Source organism: Tamandua tetradactyla, chromosome 3, assembly GCF_023851605.1.
Source record: "Tamandua tetradactyla isolate mTamTet1 chromosome 3, mTamTet1.pri, whole genome shotgun sequence".
In the NCBI taxonomy this organism is placed as follows: Eukaryota; Metazoa; Chordata; class Mammalia; order Pilosa; family Myrmecophagidae; genus Tamandua; species Tamandua tetradactyla.
The window spans coordinates 215623006-215641300 of record NC_135329.1 but is presented as its reverse complement, the minus strand read 5'-3'; the positions used below and the strand labels follow the sequence as shown (position 1 = coordinate 215641300).

The following is an 18295-nucleotide window of genomic DNA, read 5'->3' as shown; positions in this document are numbered from 1 at the left end:
CCTGGTTTTTACCCTTTTCACAACTACTTCCAGAGGTATTGCCAATTCTAGAGCCTTTGCGAGCTCTGAAACAGAAATCAGAATTTTCAGATTTTTTTTCTTACAATTTAGTTTCTTCAAGTGTTTTTAAGTCAGTACCAGAAAGTCATCTAACTTCTTGAGAGCTTCCAAAATTCTGTCGCTATTATCACCTCTCCCTGGAGAATCCAGCAAAAAACGAACAAAAACACCTAAAATCCCATTTTTAGTGGGATGTCAGGAAGGAGTGATGATAATGTGCATTTCACATACCATCTTTACAAATGACTCCATTTATTTTCTTGATTCGTTTTGACTTCTCCATCCCTTCACTGAAAGTTAAAATCCCAAAATCACAAATTCAACAAGGTACAAGCTTAGTTTCCTCTCAAGAAATAGTCTAAGATTAAGTAGCCCATGGTTACCTTCTTGCTCCAGAATCCCTAGGCTGTTGGCCTCATCCCCATGGTCCAAGAGAGCTCATCAACACATCTGCACTCTAGGAGCAGTGGGGAGAAGAGAAAAAGAGGGGTAAACCACTTCCCTTCCAGGGCCTGACTAGAAGCTATACACCCAAGTTCCCCTACGCCTAGCTGTACAGGAGGCTGGGAAATGTAGCCTTTATACTGGGAGTGCAAGTGTCCAGCTAAAAACTGGGTTCTACTATCACACACGGAGAAAACAGATCGTAAGGAAAAACTGTAAACCTCTGCCACACAAATGCAGCTATTTTAATGTTGAGAGAAACTAAGTTAGCTTAGGATAGGAGCCTTCTTTTCAATGGAGGAGGAGTATAGGGGCTTCAGGGTGTGAGGACTAAGAAAATAACTGAAATAACACCAAAGAAAACAGGTTATGAGTCACTTAAAGATGAATAAATAAGTGTCTTTATTTAGTTAATTCATTCCTAGGTTCATCACAAATCTTCACATCTCAACCTCCCACCATCAAAACAAGTTACATGTGACAAGGGACCAGAGACGACTCTCCTGCCCATTTCCTCTCTGCACCACCTTCCCACCCCACAGAGCACAGCAGGGACAATGTCACCTGGCATGAAAGTCATGGGTTTCGACCACTTTTAGGGACCCAACCCTTCAAACCAGAAACCTCCCTAAGTAAGACAGGCCCCTTGGGCAATTTAAACCTGTGGAACATTTTGGGTACCTCCCTGGAGTCCAGAGTAGTTTGAAGATTCCTGGTTAGACAAGTCCTTCTCTCTAATCATTTGGAACTTTCCAGAGAGCTGGTTACTTTTACTCGAAATGTGCAAACCCAGATTTTGCATGACCAACATGTGTACCCATTAGATAAACAGTCAACAAAAATAAGGCATTTGGGGATACTTACAGGGGAATAAAACATTTATTAAAATGACAGTAACAAATCAAAGATGTCCATCCTACTGAAAGCTCTCAACTCAGCACTAAGGCAAAACCCCCGTCCCAGCTGCTGCGAGCAAACCCATGCTCACTTCCAAAGCAGAAGACAGACGGTGGGTGGCCGCATTCTCTTCAGACATCTCCAGGCACACAGGCCCCACTGTCACCCGTTCTGTGCCCAGCACTAAGCAGGAGCAGTGGGACCTAAGCAGACACTGCAGGCTAAATTACAGCAGCAGCCTATGATTTCATACATACCAGAGAGCTGTGTGCAACTACCAGACTCAAACTGGAATGACGTATGTTCTACATAACTTGGTATACTGAGAGATCTTGAAATCAAAACAACTTTTAAAAAGAAAGGATCCCAGGCATTTCAGCAGTTATGTGTTAAGGCAACAAAAGTCACCCCCCTCTGGCTGCCACCACTTCCCTACCCTATTCTCTGCATAGAATTTATAGTACATTCTGCACATCTGCTCCCCACTGCAGAATTCTCCTGGGACAGGAATGCCATGAATCATTTGTGCCTGCATGTCAAGTATTTTATTCCTCACTGTAGAAGTCAGGTTTGGAGGAGGGAGAAGGGAAGTGAGGAGTAAGTGGGCAAAGGAGGGAGTAATGGGTCATGTGGCCAAGTGAGGTGCATCCAGGCACGAGCTACAGGTTGGTGGGGAGTCCAGACACCTGGGGGCCAAGGACTAGTCATTGAGTGCCCGGCAGGCAGGCCAGGTGACAGAAGCAGAGCCTTGCCTCCAGCACCCTCACCAACATTCAGGCAGGGCTCCAGTCCCGGGGCCTGTGTCAAGGCCAGTCCCCACGTAGAAGGCCACACAAACCCCTGTGAGAGTACCTGAGGCCCGACACAGAAGGGACACTCAGTCTGTCCCTGCCAGGACTAAAACTGCACGTGGTGGTCACAGAACTTGTTCTTTGACACCACACAGTGGAGAGTCGCACGTCTCTTTCCCAGTGCAATGGCTATGAAACACTCCAAGGAGAACACCTCACAATATGTAAACATTCACAGCAGCCACACCTGTGCTTCCCTGGCAACGGGATTTCAGAGTCTAGCAAACTTGAAAAAAATGTGGGGATTAACAAAGGGCAGGCTATATTTTGTTTTGCCCACCAAGAGCATCTTAGAAAACAAAAATTTCACTCTCTATTCTCATCGTTGTGACACAAACAGATCTTTTCAACTAATATTTAAAAAGTAGGAAGGACATAATCTCAGAATAAAAGACCATCCATTACATGAAATAAATGTGACTTTCTAAGTAAGTTCCCACAGGCTCACTGCTCCCCATGCTCAGCCCTTTGCCTCTCCATCTCCCCATGAGCCTTTTACTCGAAGAACTCATTCGTGGAAGAAAAAAAAATTACACATCTTAAGCTGATAACAGAAATGCATACAACTTTAGGAAGTTACTAACTGTCCTTTCTTTTTAAATTTACCTATTTTAAGAAGTGCATTTTGACTGAACTTAAATATCAAAACAAAACACCAAAAAACAAACATCACTGCCTTAAACCCCTTTTCATTCTTAATGAAGTAGGATGTAAATAAATAAATAAATAACTTATAAAAGGCACAGACTATGGTGACATTGATGAGCTCTTAGAAGTATGTCTGAACCCCACCCGGGAAGCCAGAGCTGCTTCTCCAACATACCCGGCTCCCAGCCCTTCAGTTCGCAGCAGCCACAGGCCACCAAGGTCAAGAGCTGCCCCTAGGAGGGGTCAGAGAGCCCTGGGATGGACCACCTCTCTCACACCGCCTCCCCTGGGGAGGGGCTCTGGGGCCAGCCAGCCAACCGCCTCATCAAGAACAACCAGATTTCCCTGCCAGCGGGGACTTGGGCATCCCAGGGCTGAGACAGGATTTTATGGAGTACTCAGAAGGAGGCAGATACCCTCCTCTACTTTTTTGTATCCTATCCCTGTTGACAAAAGAATGGGGCCCTTAGTGAAGGAAATATCACTAAAAGGTATGAATGGCCTTAATCAGCTATCCACACTGATTCTGGATTCATATTTGGCAGACACGAAGTTTCAAAAATAAGACTGACCTCAAAGTTGCTGGACTCCCTCCCCCCCAAAAAAAAAAACAAAATAAGCAAAGGCTGGTTGAACAAAAAGGAAGCAGACCCTGTCCTCTGCAGAAACTGAGGCCCTAGACTCCTACAGACAGGCCCTGGGCACACAGCATTCCAGGGAAGGCCAGAAGAGGGCCCTAGGACCTGGCTCACCCTCTCCCAGACACATTACCTCCCTGCTGATGAGCCAGCTATGACAGGTCAATTCAGTCCACTGCTTCTACAGAGACCACAGAAGAATGGTCAGTCCCCAGAAAAATGCCCCACACCTGATCCACTGGGCCAGAAGCAGGACGGCACTCCAGGCTGGGCCTGGGTTGTGTCTGCCTAAGTGTCCGCCAGCAGGTGGGGACCTTCGCTGGCAGCAATCCCGGGAAACCCATCAGGAAGGTCCGAGAGAGGAGAGAGTTGTCTGTGCCACCACAGCAGGGCAAGGGAGACTGGTCCTTAGCTTGAAAGCTCTTAGCGGCCGGACTGACAGTGCCGTGGCACCGCTGGACAAAACCTCCTGGTCTGCCCTGAGCCAGAAGGCAGCAGAAAGAAGGGACTCAGGGCTGGGAAGGGCTTTGAAGTCAGGTAACCTAACTGGCCACACCTGAAACGCCTTTCTCAGCCATGCCAAGCGGAGGCGTCATTGCTCACACACCTCCTGAGTCCCCTCCAGAGGCCTTTCTATCCACGGGCGGCTCAAAGCCCAGAGACCCCTCCCTACAGCCAGCCTAAGCCCCACGTCCCACAGCTACTGGCCCCGCTGCGGCCCCCTTTCCCGGAGTGCCTCAGAGGACATGCCCAACCCCTGTCCTGGCTGATGCCCCTCCAGCACTTGGACTTTCCTGACCTCAACATGACCCGGCCCCAAGGCCCTCCCTGTCCAGGCTGCAAACTCTGAATGAGCCCAGCCAATCTGGTTCCAGCTCCTTAGGAGCGCCACACAGCCCAATCTCAGGCCTCGGGAACCAGCCCGTGTCCGCACAGCTATCACAGCTCACAATGCCATCCCTTCAAGTGACCCAAGGCCTCAAAGGACTGCGTTTTCTCTTCTGCATCTCCTCCTCGGCCCTCCCCACGTACCCGGTGAGCAGCCTGGGCACCCAGCACAGACTCCGGCCTATGCGAGGTGCAGGGCTGGTCACAATGCTGCCCTTGAGCTGCAGGAAACGATGAGTGTGCAGCTGGCACTGCCTGTCTGGTCAGCAAAAGCGCACAATCATGTCCAACTGCACAAAGTATCAATAGTTTGTTACAAATTATTACAGAAAATTGAAGCACAGATTTGAAATCTGCACCTAACACTTTCAGAGTTTAGAATCATCTGGATCCACACAATAGTCCTCAGAGGCTTCAAATAACGAAATGTGATTCCACCGCAAACAGCAGCTACCTGGGGAATGCTCTGAAGCCACTGCCAAGCACGCAGCCACAGGTGCGAGAGGGATTCCTTTAGGGAGCAGCTCTGTGCACCCAGCCAAGATGGTGAGATGCTAGCCCAGGTATCTCTCACTGACCACCACCCCCAGGCGGGGCAGCAAGCCTCTGCCCAGGGCTGTGCCTTCCTTAGACTTGGGGATCAAGGCATTTAGACCCCCAAAATGAAGAGCAAGCCATCACCACCAGATGTTTTGTCCACTGGACACCAATGACTGAATGCCCAGGACCGTGCAGGCCCTGGCTGAGTGTTCTGGGCTGTCCTCCCCTATTAGAACTGGCAGTGAGTGCTGTTCGAACGGTCCTTGGTCCGACTGAGGCAGTCAGTTACTGGCTAGTTCACGTGGGCCTCCTAAAGCCAGTCACTGTCTGGAAGTACCCTAAAGTGCAATGGCCGAGGACTCAGGGGACCTGCAGTGTGTGCCAAGGCACGGTCAGGCATCAGACGGGGCAGCATTATGGAACTTCACACTAAAACGCTTTAGATTGTGAACAAATGCACGTCTTGACTTGGCAATAACACAGTCGATCTCTGTGGCGAGGAAGCCACCCCTGAATGAAGACATACCATGCCACTCTCACCACAAGAAGAGACTTCTAAAATGCCAAGGAAGGGGTGCATGTATGACAAATGCCATGTGTCAACCTCAGTAGCAGGGAAAACAAACTAGCAAATTCATGAACTGCATCTCTGTTGCCTACTTCATTTTACTGAACTCCATTTTCTCCCAGATATTCATCAGAAGGCTTTAATCAAACAATAAAATTTAGAAGTAGAAACGTAAGTAGAAGCAGTCGTGGAAAGTGCTAGGGTCCCTCTAGCAGGCCTCTAAGCTTGGCCACACCTGCACACATTTCACAGCCCATCTCATTAACATGCAACTGTGGAAACCCAAAACAAGGGGCGTGGAGAGAACACAATTAAGTTTTGTCTGAGCCACTCAGCTGGCAATGACCCAAGAGCTGCCCACTACCCAAGCACCTGAGACGGGATTTCAATCCATGAGAACAGGCCATGTCTTCTCTCCCAACAGTCAAACAGGACCCAGGGGTTTCCAGCATGCAGCTCACAGGGTACAAGGGCAGCACCAATGTTTCCTGCAGACCGCCCTCCTCCCCACCGCCATCCCGACAACAGCTGGACTCATCCTACTCATACAGCAGAAACCTCTTGATAGGGTCTGGCAGAGGCAGGGAGGGAACCAGATGAAGCCGGTGCTTGCCAAGGGCTCTTCTCACAACCACACGGCACAAACTCAGCAAGTTCCTAGGGACACCTGCAGCGCCAGGAGGGGGACAGAAGAAGAAGAAAGGTTAATTACTACCCGAACTCTAAAGACAAAGGCTACTTCGACTAACAGAACTCCACACTCTCACCACCGACACCTTGATCTGCTGGGGAGGAGAGCGGGATCTGGCAAGGAAGGTCTTGCTACCTAGTCCTCCCAGGTGTGACACCCTCACCACTTCCTCATTAACCTGGACATCTGCTCAATGCGGCAGCCTCTCCTCCCTCCAACCATGCTCAATTTCCTAGGCAAAGAAATAAAGCTGACTGTTGATGGCCCAGGAGGTGTGAGCAACCAGCCCTGACCCCTCTCTCTAGCAGCCTCCGCACTGAGCCTGAGGGGGGACTGCCGAGCTGTAGGAAGGAGAGCAAGCTGGCCAATTTGCTCTGGGTCAAGAAAAACCTCCCCAAGCCTCTGCCTCAGTTAGTGAAGAAGATGGCAAGTGAAATGCTCACAAACACAAGGGGTCTTATTCTCTCAGAATGGCCCCAACTATTTTGGGAAGGCTAAAGAAAAGCATCCCTTAATGGACTGGCTTAGGTAAATCCAGTAATAATTAACTTGAAGTTAATTTGTAATTGATTACAAATCAATTAACTTGAAGTCCTGTGAGAGGTAAAGAGTCAGGGCAGAGACTGTCAGCTCAGATGCCCTCCAGACCCAGGCAGGGGGCCTCAAAAGGTGTGCCCAGCCTACAGAGGGTACACGAAGTCAAATTCCAAGTCCCAGGGAGTCTGTGACAAACAAGACCAAGCTTCAGATCAAATCCCAACCCTCTCACTATTCGTTACTTAGCGAAATCTTTCTCTGTAAATAAGCAAAATGCAAGCTTTATTCTAATAAAATTAGATATCACACAATCCAAAGAATCTTATTTAAGTGGAGCTGAAGAAGGGGAGGTGAGGGACCTGAGAGGATGCAAGGTGTAAGCCACCATTTAAAAACCCTGTGTAAGAGAAGTCCTTTTCTCTAAGAATTTGTGGTCGTAAAGCAGAACAAAAGGGTAAGGAGAATATAATGCGAGGAACAATAAGAACTGCATTTTTATAGCCTCATATCAATTCTTTGTGTCTAGGAATTAAAAAGAGAAGACCAATCTGGAAGACCATTCTGGGAAATTTCTAGTCCTAACCCAAGATCTGGCCCAGTGCTTAGATGGAGTCTTTTCTTAAAAAAAGGCTATGTCTTGGTTCATTCAGTTGACACAGACAGACAGCAAGGCAGATGTGAACCTGGGCCACTCACTTCTGGCCTCCTTAAAAACCCGCAGCGCCTCGGGGTCCACCTTCCTCCTGCCTCGTGACTCTGGGCCCAGGGACTCCCACTTCACCAGGTTCAGGTCGGCTCCGAAATCTACCAGCAGGCTCACGAAGGCCGCCTCGCAGCCGTGTCGCAGGACAGCATCCATGACGCAGCCGGGTGAGCCCCTGGACAAGCCCTGCGTGTTGACGGGGCCGTTGCAGTTGAAGTCGGGGTTGGCCCCAGCCTGGAGCAGCAGCCTGAAGCACTGAAGGTGGTGGTAGGCGGCGCTGATGTACAGCGGGCACACTACCAGGGATGTGAGCCGCCGGGACCAGGGCGGCCGTGTCTCAAGAGCCAGGTGGTGGTTGACGTCGACATCAGCCCCGTACCTACAGGGAACACAGGGACAGTGAGGCCGTGGTCAGCCACCAGGCCACGGCCGCCCAGGAGACGGACCTCAAACCTGGGAGCTGTGGAGCCAGCAGAGACCCCCAGATGCGAGACAGCACCATAACCCCTGGCAAGAGGAGGCAGCGGTTACACAACTGCAAGACCACCACCAACGACAAAAAAAAGAGACAGAGAGATCTGAAACTCCCAAGGCTACTGAAAATATCTTGTCTTATGAAATCAGCACAACAATGATCCAAAAATCCTGACACATGCCAAGCCAGAAGGAAAACTACCAGCCAATTTCATTTGTGAAGTTCAATTTTAAATCTTCAATAAAATATTAGCAAGAGAATCCAATAGCACATGCTGACCAGAACCACGTGGAGTTTACTCCAAGCACAGAAGGTCAGTTTCAATACCAGGAACACTATTAACATAATTCAAAATATTAACAGAACCAAGGAGGGTATCATCTGAATAGATGCAAAAAAAAAAAAAATAGCATTCGATGAGACTCAACACTTATGCAACACCCACAAAACAGAAAGTAATGGATATTTCCTTAATAGTAAAATGTATTTCCTCATCACAGAGTCAGCACTGTCTTAATGAGTGAACCTAGAGGATTTCCAGCTAAAGCCAAAAGCAAGGCACAGACACCCACTCTCTGCCCTGCTATTAAATTCTGGTTTTGAAAATATTAGCCAGTGCACTCACACAAGAGGAAAACATTAGATAAATATAAGAAATGAAAAGGAAGAGGTAAAACTTTCTTCATTTTCTGAGGATATGATTGTATGTCTGGAAAACTCTAAATAATTAATGAAAACAAAAAGGCCTAACAAGCAATGAGAGAATTTATTAAAGGAGCAAGTTATAAAATCAACATATAAAGAAAATCTCTAGGTAAAATTTTCCTACTTGTAATTCAAGATATGGAACAGAAATGTTTTTAATATGAAAATTAAAGAGGGATTTCTGCACAGTAAAAAAGGAAAGCATAAACAAAGTAAAATAAAACATTAAAAATGGGGAAAATGTTATAAAGGATTAAAATCCTGAATATATGAAGAGCTCCTAAAACACTACAGAAAAATGAGCTTTGCCATTTTTGAACAGTTGCAAATGGCTCTTAAGAGTATGAAAAAAAAATGCTTAGCCTCATTCATTATAACTAAAATGCAAATTAAGGCCCCCACAAAGGACCTGCCCTTGTCTCTGCACTTGGTACACAAATTCTTGGTAAGCGATCAAGAATTTAGAGTCTCCCCAGTCCAAACGCACTAAATTTACTTTCCGGAAACCTATAACCTCCAGATGGCTCCCAGATCAGGTAAGTCCTGAAACCTACTAGGGACATCTCCCAAGAGCATCAACTAGTCTCATCCTCCAATCCCATACTGTCAACACCCCTTTTCAACATGAAAGAGTTAGAATGAGCATAGCCTAAATATACCTAAAGATAGGGAGAAGGATCAAAGGAGATGGATGAGTTGTTACAGAGAAAATAGAATTTAACAAATGAGTACGACTGCTGAATCATATTGATATTTCTTTCAGTCTCCAGTGTCTTGAAGCAGCTAGAAGGAAAAAGCTGAAATTGTGGAACTGTAACCCAAACCAAAACTTGAAAAATGCCTAAAACTACTAGTTAAAATATACTTTGAAACTTATTGGTTTTTTTTGTGTATACGCTGTTTCATAATTTAAAAAAATGTTCAAAAAAAAACTGGCCTGTACTAATCTTTGAAAAGTGCCAAAAACATGAAATTCCAGGAAAAAGGTTGAGAAATTATTCCAGAATAAAGGAGACTAAAGAGATATATCAACCAAACTGAACACGCTGGCACAATGGTGAGGCTTGAGGGGACCTGCAAACCAGACGGCTGCATCCAGAAGGGGCTTCCTGGTGTGGCGGCGGCACTGGGCTTCCAGACGAGCCGGTGGGCAGCCCACTCAAGCCCGTGAGTGTGAGGAGGCGCTGTGCCTGCAGCCTGCTCACCAATGGGCCACAGAAAGTGACTTGTATTGTACTTGCAACTTTCCTGTAAGTTAGGGATTATCCTAAATTAAAAAAAAAATTAACTTTTAACAAAAAAGAGTTTCTAGAAAAACTGTATTACTACCACTCAGTCTTTTTTTTTTTTTTCTGTAAACTGAATTTCGTAAATTATCTGGACTTAAAGTTACCATCACATGACTACTTTCAGAAAAATCCATTTCTGGCATAGGTTAGTGCCCTCACCACAACAGTTCTATCTGAACAGGTGCACACAGCTATGACTCACTCTTACCCTGATGCCAATTTGTACCCCAATCTTCATCTTGCTTCCTGCCCCAGGAGTTTAAACTTTGTGCCGGCTGCAGAGCTCTCTGCTGCTTCCTAAAGCTCCCCTCTCCATGCACTGAATACAGCCGTCTCTCCAAAAAGGGCCAAAGAGAATTGTGACCAGTCCCCAAATACCCAGGATTTCCACATGCACCTAGGCAAATACCAGGGGTTGCTGGCACGGTCACATTTTTCATTTTTGTTTACAAAAAATAGGTTCTGAACATACTGAGAGAGGCTATGACAGTTCATCCACACCATGTGAGGAAGAAAAAACAGAACAGTTCATTTGTGAAGACTGGCCCTTTACCACTTCTTTACATGGGGCTGTGCACTGAACGACAGGGGCAGGCCCTAGTTCCAGCAATTTCAGAGTTACACAGTCATAGGCACCGTGAGGTCGTTTGGCCACACAGCTGGGCAGGGTACAGCGGGAGCTGCCTGCCTCCCCTCAAGTCTACTTTCATGCACATCCCACTCCCTGGCTGCCTCCCCTACCCCAATAAATAGTGTACCAGTGAACGAAGTGAAAATGCCCTGAATTATACACAGGCCAAAACGTGGTGGGAGCTGACCTCATCCCATGGTGTGCACAGAGCCTGTCTGGGGAGGGTGAGGCTGGGCAGCCTGCACCTGTCTCCTTGTGCTCCACCGGCCCCGGTCTCGTGACGTCTCCTGAGTTTCTCCAGCACCAGTCACGGACCTGACACGTGTCCAGGCAGACAGAACAGCACCGGTTCCAAGGTGCACCCGAGAGACCTGGCTGGCAGATGGTCACAGCCAGCAGTCACATTTCATCGCTGTTCCCTTCCACATCACGCCACACCATTCCCAGGGCCCAAAGTAACTTCCCCCTGGCACTAAGCCTGCTGCTTTGAGGCCGCATAGGCCCAACGCTCTCACAGGACAGCGAGCTTCCACCCTGACGCCATGTGGCGTCGTCCAGCACAACCCAGGGAGACACCACCCGCTCTCCAAGACGTCCCAGGTCTGTTGAGAGAAACATCCTACTACACATACGGATATTAAACAGAAACTGGTACCTCGGGTTACACACATTCAACCAATTAAGAAAAGGAGAACTAGATCTCAAACAGTGATTTTTTTCTCCTTATTCTTAGGGATACATCTTCCAAAATGTTTGTAATTTTGGGCAATATGACAATCTGGTATTAGCTGAGCTGTTGGAAAGAAAGCCCTTCATCCACTCATAAAAGCATACTGGATGGGATCCAGTTCATTTTAATCCTGAATATTTTCCAAAATTTCCCACAGTGCTTTTAATATTGCTGGCAGAGAACCACAGGAGACAAATCAATAAATCAAGAGAACTTTTGCACATATAGAAATAGCACTCCTCACCTTTTTTTTTTTTTCCTTCTTTTTTAGCATCAGCAACATATATCGGGAATGTCTGAGTAACAAGATTAAGGTTACTTAACTTACAGCAGGAAAGCAAATGACAACAGTGACAGAGGCAAGCGCTGTCCACGAGGAAAAATGGCATTGGTAAGGCAGGAGGTAAGTTTAGATTCACTTTTACTTTCCAAAAAGTCAATTATCTGGGAATTCAGAACAGAGAAGTCTTCAGTGGACTCCTGTGTGTTCTTGGCACCTGCCTGTGCCCGGGGAGAAAAAGGGAGCCGGCCTCCCCAGCACGGTTCCTGGGGCCCTGGGCCTCTGAGGAGCTGAGAATAGAGCCTGCACTTAGGTCATGGCAGCTGTGCATCACCAACTGACCGAAAGGCCCAAAGAGATCCTGAAACCGAGTTCAAAGTCATGACTGATCCTACTGAAAAACGTCTCCAAATTAAAAACTCACAGTCTCTAAAATGCAAAGATATGGCACTGGGGTGGCTTAGATTATGAGGCTAGAAATTCTCAAAAAGAAGAAAACAGAAAGCCTCACAGCTTTCTCACCTGCTGACGCCACAATATATCTCCCTCATTTGCTTCCCATCACCCATTCCACGCCCACCTAACCTGAACCTTCCACTGGGCACACAGCACCTGCCCTCTCAGTGCCTACTGTACAAACCTGGCTTTGCACTGGGCGAGGGACCGCCAGGTCTGGCTCTCAGGCCCGCCCCGACTGCAGCCCTAAACCAAGCGGCCGAGACCCGGCTTCCCGAACTGCGTGTGCCTAGTCCAACCAAAGCAACGCGGCCCCCAAGGGTGGGGCCTTAAGATGAAAGTTTCTCAAGGAGATATGAAAAACCAATCTGGGTGAGGTAAAGAAAAAAATTTACGGTAACCATCACTACAATTAAAATAAGTCTGTGAACTTTCTAAAACAATAAAAGAGAAGAAGAAGCAAGGAAAACATAGGTCATGGAACAAAAGAGATAAAAATAAAGGAAATAATACAGGAACTTCATGAAACAGAAAGTCAGAAACAGGCTAAGGTTAACATTGGCTCCGGTCACAACATTACCTGTACTAGAAAAACAAAATAATAAAGGAGAGCACACACAAACCTAACTGAACCCACAGAGACAAAAATGATCATCACATAACGCCACGTAAAGCAGGCTTTAACACCACCAACAGCACCTCTTTGTTTTGATGATGGGCACATTCCACAAGCAAGAGCTTTCATGAGCTCAAAGTGCATCAAAATACACAGAACAGACTGCCAGAAGTACAAGGGAAACTGACAAGTCACAGCAGAGACTAGAGACAAAATACTTCTCTAAATCTGGGGCAGATCAAAAGGCCAAAAAGTTTAAAAACAGAAGAAGAATTTGAATAATAGAGACTAATGTATTATATTTTGCCAACAAAACACCCACGGTCATGCATCTCGTTCAGGTTCCCCAACCATGCATTCTGACACTCACAAACAAACAAAAAGAATCCTTAAAGTGGAAACTATATGGTCCAAATTCTCTGAACACGCACAACAAAATCAGAAGTATTTTATTAAAACATTTTCCTACATAACTGTAAGGACAAAGAGGAAATCATCTTCAATTATAACTATTTTTTTAAAAAAGGAAAAAGCTTAAAGGTACAGCCAAAGCTATACTCAAAAATAAATTAACAACCTCAAAGGCTTACATTATCAACCAAGAAAAAAACAAACTCAGCCTTCAATTCAGGAAATTAGAAAAAGAATCACAAAGCAAAAGTAAAGAAAATGGGAAGAAATAAAGATAAAAATTGATACAAAGGAACCGGTAAACAGGAAAATAATAGCACTGATAAAGTGAAGACGTTGCTCTTGGCAAAGACGGACAAAATCAGACAAATCCTCCAGCAGGTCTAAGTCTCAAGAGAGAAGTGTGTGACCCAGGCAGCAGGGGCGGGAAGCTGGGCGCTGGGCCTGGGAGGGGGCGTGGGGCTGCACTGACCTGATAAGCACCTGCAGGATGTCAGCCCGGCCCACACGCGAGGCGTGGTACACGGGCGTGCTGCGGTGGTGCCGGCTTCCATTGGGGTCCGCGCCAGCTTTGAGGAGGATCTGCGTGCTCTCCAGGTGCCCATTCACCACGGCCACATACAGGGCCGTCTGCCCCTTCACGTCCACCAGGTCCACCTCGGCCCCCTTCCGGATGAGGAAGTCCACGCAGTTCCCGTGGCCTGCAGTGGCCGCAATTCGCAAGGGCGTGCAGGGGAGCCAGCCACAGCACCACACAGACTTCTCGTTGATGCGGCTGCAGGCAGAACAGAGGGGCGCCAGGCTGTGCAGGCAAGCTGGGCTCCAGGGCAGGGCACAGACAACACGGCACGCACTAACACCGTCCGCCCTCCAGGTGGGGAAAATGCCACAGGTGCCCGCTTCCTGCAGTGCTTTCACACGTCTGCCAGCTGGGGCAGGGCAGGCTGTAAGAGCCCCTTCCCAAGACAGGCAGCCTGACCAGTGCAAGAGCGAAGACCAGAACCCAGACTTCCTGATGGGCAGTCCAGAGCACTGACTCTGCAGTGGAGGAAGGCCTGTGCCAGGGAAGGGTGCAGGGTGCTGGGTGGGACACTAGACAGGGAAGCTGCAGTGAGGCCCAAACAGCCCTTCTCGCCAGCCAGCTCCTGGGAAGGCCTGAGGGTGGGCCTCCCTCTGGGCCTCAGGGACCACTAGGGTCCCTCTGACTCTGACATAGCACAAAGGACAGCCCTGGAGGAACAGCAGGCCGGCATGAAGCCACACACTGGCCAACTGCAGCAGAGGGACCCTGCAGACTCAGGCCTTAGTCACAGGGACAGTCAGACCATGACTCCTGCCAAGGAGTGCTATGGCCACGAGTCCCCAATTCCACCACGGAGGCATGGTTCCTCTCATCAAGCTTCCAACGCAGCTAAGAATTAACAAGGCTCAGAAATCCAGAGCGTGGGGGCAGGGACCCAAAAAACTGCACGGGGCAGCATCTCCCCAAACAAACACTCGAGGGTTCCTCCTCAGCTGCGCATTGTCTTCCACTGGCCTTGAAGGCCAAGGGACCCTCCAAGGACTCAGCACCAAAGAGAAATAACTAGCAAGAGAAAAAGAGTGTCAGCAAACGAGCAGATTCATTGAGCCTGAATGTAAGAAAGGGGAAAAGGGCCTAGAGAAGTGGCATGAAAACACTGGCTCTTAGACCGAGCTGAACGCTGCTTTATCCTACCGTCCCATCTGCTAGTTTAATTCAGGCTTTCCTTGGGCTTAAGTCATTCACATTAAACTTCACAGTGTACTCCAGCCAATTATTTCTGAGTATTTAAGGCTAAAAAGATATCTGTTCTGATAAAATAATACTAAGACACTAAAAGGAAAAGAAACATATTCCTAGTTTGTTAGAAATCCTCCTCTCAAAAACTAACCAAAGTGGTAGCCTAAGAGAATTGGTTTCACTATCGACACACAGGCTTCTCTCCTGTCGACACACGGCCACCCTAGTCCTGAAGGGCGGCAGAAACCCAGAAAGAGAATGGAGTTTAAAATCTAGATGGGACTCCAGCTTCCGCAGTGCAAACCCAGAGCGGCCAGCCCAGGAAGGAGGAAGGCTCTCTGCTGCTCCTGAAGTCCAAGGGGGTAGGAGGACAGCAAGACTATGCTGCTGGGAAGGAGGAGCTTGAGCTGGTTTGGAAACACTGGCAGGACTTGACAATGGGCAGGGTACCACGGGCCAAGGGAACCCCGAGGTCAGCACCCGCAAACCCCAGGGGTAAGGAGAGACGGCTGAGCGCCTGAGGAGCCGGGGAGGACAGGGCCCCAGACCTGCACGGAGGGAGGGGCTCCTGTCAGCTCGGGACAGTATGGGACATCAGGACTCGGCAGGAAGGCAGGATCCACAGGGCACACAGATGAAAGTAAAATCAAGGAGGTGATTCTGGAAGGACAGCTTAGGACAAAGAGCCACAAGAGATTGGCAAGTGGGTGGAGCCACCACTGAAGAGGACAACAATGCTGCCTTCAGAAGTAACACCGAGGAAGCTGATGCTCAGAGAGGGCCAGAAGTTGCCAGAGAACAAAAAGGAGGTCAAGGGTAGAACCAGGGTTGAAGGAAGGTGCCCCTGCCCACACCACCTGGCCATCTCCTACAATCTGACCATGCTTCCCTGGTTTCTCTTTTCCTCCCTGTTTCTAAAATTTGACAGCACTCCTCCAAATATCAGGATATTCGTCTGCAAACCAGAGACAGGAATGCTTCCCACACAGACCGGCAGGCCCGGACGAGCGAGGACACACAAAGCCTCAGCCTCGTGCAGACGAAGCTGGCCGGGCAGCAGGGCTCACCTCCGGTAGCTCTCCTCCTGCAGCAGGCTCCTGAGGGTCTGCAGGTCGCCCACGTAGGCCGCGTCGTGGAGCCTCGTGTCCTCACAGCGCTCGAGTGGGTGATCACAAAACTGCTCCCTCAGCCACTCCTTCAGATTGGGACCTGCACTGAAGAGAGGGGCTCCTGTCAGCCCAGGGAAACCCTGCCCCGTCCACCACTGGATGGCCATCGCATGAGCCCTTCCTCCCCCAGTCACGTGGGTCCTTTCAACCCTGGAAACAAATCATTCGGGTGCCAAAGAAACTCCCAGGGCACAGAAAAGGGAGGACGCTTCCCGTAGCAAGCCTGATAGTAGGTCTTGACAAAGTCGGAGTGGGGAGAATGAATTAAACCTACTGCAGACACAAGATTCTAAGTAAATCACTACCGGGCTGAAATAAAAAATATGCATCAAGTTCATCCATCATACCATTACTCTAATTTAACCCCAGAGCATAAGAGTTGGGAAAAATATCAGCGTTTACATTACAAAAAAGGCAGGCGGCAGAATTGAACAGCCTCACAACCCTACTGTTGGTGACCTGGACAGGCCGCCAGGCCCGGCCGCAGGCTGCTCTCCTAAGTCGCAACTCCTCGAGCTGCCACCTCCCAACAGGGGCACCTGACCATGCATGTTTCATCTCAATAAAAAGGAAAATGTATTACACATACACTTATAAATGTAAAGCCAACCCCATATAATGAAGACCAGAAAAGTGAAAAACAGTAAAGAAGCCTAGAATAAATGGAAGAAAACAAACCATGAACCTAGATGAGAAGATTCAACATTAGAGAAATTTTCTACTTTGCCAAATAAATAAAACAGTTTAAAAAATTTATTTGGGATTTGTATTTCAGATATGATAAAAATACTCTACTTTGGAAATATACAAATACGTGAGAATAAGTTTGTGCTTCTTTCAGTCGGAGGGCTGAGAAGAGCCCTAGCCCACTAAAATAAAACTTCTCTCACATTACAATAATAAGATAAATACATCAAACAGAATCAACTGCCCAGCAAAGACCCTGGTAGAAACAACATGATGAATGGGCGTCAGTGAGAGTGGAAACGAGTAGCCCAGAAACACTGAGCTCTTCATTTTACACAACAGCACAAAATAAACGCCTGAAGAAGCAGGAGTTCTGTAAAAATAACTCCACAGGTAGGTGCGTGGGTAAAGAGCCCCACGCTGCCGCGCACACGGGCGCGAAGGACGGCGCTCCGCCGGGGACCCTCTCCGCGCGCCAGAGCCGCCTCTAATCCCACACTGGGCCGCTCTCGGGACGGCAGGTGCAGGGCGGCGCGGGGGCGGCGCGGGGGCGGCGCGGGCGAGGCAGAAGGACCGCGGCCCTCAGGGCGAACCTCTCCTATCCCGACGCTCAGGATTCAGACCCTCCCGACCTCTTTCCCGAGAGCCCCGACGCCCTCTGGCCTCCCGGGGCCGTGGGAGGCCCAGGGGCTAAACACCCCCGTCCCCTGCCTACTGACACCTGCACGGCGGGGAGCGTTCGCGGCGGGGCCCTTAGGGGACACCTGGGGGGCGGGCTGCGGCCTTTCCAGCTGCCCCCGCTGCGGGCGCGCCAGGGGCCCCGGACATGCTGCGTCACCGACCGGAAGGCCGGGGACGGCGTTACCGCTGCCCCAGCCCGAGCACGTGGGGCCGCGGAGGGGCCGCCTCACAGCCCGGGCGAGCGCGGCGGGAGAAAGCCCCTCCCGGGGTCGGCCCTCTGGGACCCGTCTACTCGGCGCGCTCCGAGCCGCCGGATCCTGCCCCAAGTCCAGCGACGCGGACAGAAGGCCGAAGCCAGCAGCCGACTGGCCGTCAGAATGCAAGGCCCTCAGGCAGCCTGCGGGAGGCCGAGGCGCTCGGGCTTCGGCCGGGTCGCCCCGCCCTGAGAGCCGCGCCGACCCGACCCCGGCGGCTCCGCGGCCCCGCTGCCCCAGCCGCACACGTTACCTGCGGGCCCCGGCCGGGCTCCGGCCTGTAGGTCCGCCCCGGGGCGCCCGTCGGAGCGGCCGCCCTCCGCCATGGGCGCTGCGGCCTCCAGTGGTCGGCGCAGCCTCCCAGGCCGACCCCGGCACGAGCCCGCCCCCGACCGGAAGCAGCGCGGCCGGCGACCGCTTCCGGGCCTCCCCCACGGGCTTCCGGTGCCTGGCGCAGGGCGCCCGGCCTCGACGTGCGGCTGGCTCCCAGACGACGTGCGCCCTCCCTAGTACGCAGAGCCTTTTGGGAAAGGCAGGTTCACCTGCGCTGGGAGGCAAGGGATTGGGAGGGGGCTAATTTGCATGACCCTGAGAACTCTGATTGGGCGGGACGTGGCCGCCCATCGCAGCGTGGGCGGGGCCCCCAGCCAGAGCTATGGGTGGGGCTCCTCGCAGGTGCAGCAG

At 49.8% G+C, this 18295-nt stretch overlaps 1 protein-coding gene across 5 annotated transcripts in view; it reads right to left on the bottom strand.

Annotated features, from left to right (window-relative positions):
- Nucleotides 1-882: 882 nt before the first annotated feature.
- Nucleotides 883-18295, bottom strand: part of ASB1 (ankyrin repeat and SOCS box containing 1) — a 105893-nt gene continuing 88480 nt past the window's right edge. For 2 of the 5 annotated variants that reach the window (XM_077155597.1, XM_077155594.1), the window contains exons 3-6: nucleotides 15888-16029; nucleotides 13531-13833; nucleotides 7459-7844; nucleotides 883-6201 (exon numbers count right to left, since the gene is read on the bottom strand). In XM_077155597.1, coding sequence (XP_077011712.1) covers nucleotides 6074-6201; nucleotides 7459-7844; nucleotides 13531-13833; nucleotides 15888-16029 — 959 coding nt within the window. In that variant the 3' untranslated portion in view covers nucleotides 883-6073. Of the gene's footprint in view, nucleotides 6202-7458; nucleotides 7845-13530; nucleotides 13834-15887; nucleotides 16035-17864; nucleotides 17953-18295 lie in introns of those variants that run through there. The other 3 variants (XM_077155598.1, XM_077155596.1, XM_077155595.1) reach the window with 2 other exon arrangements.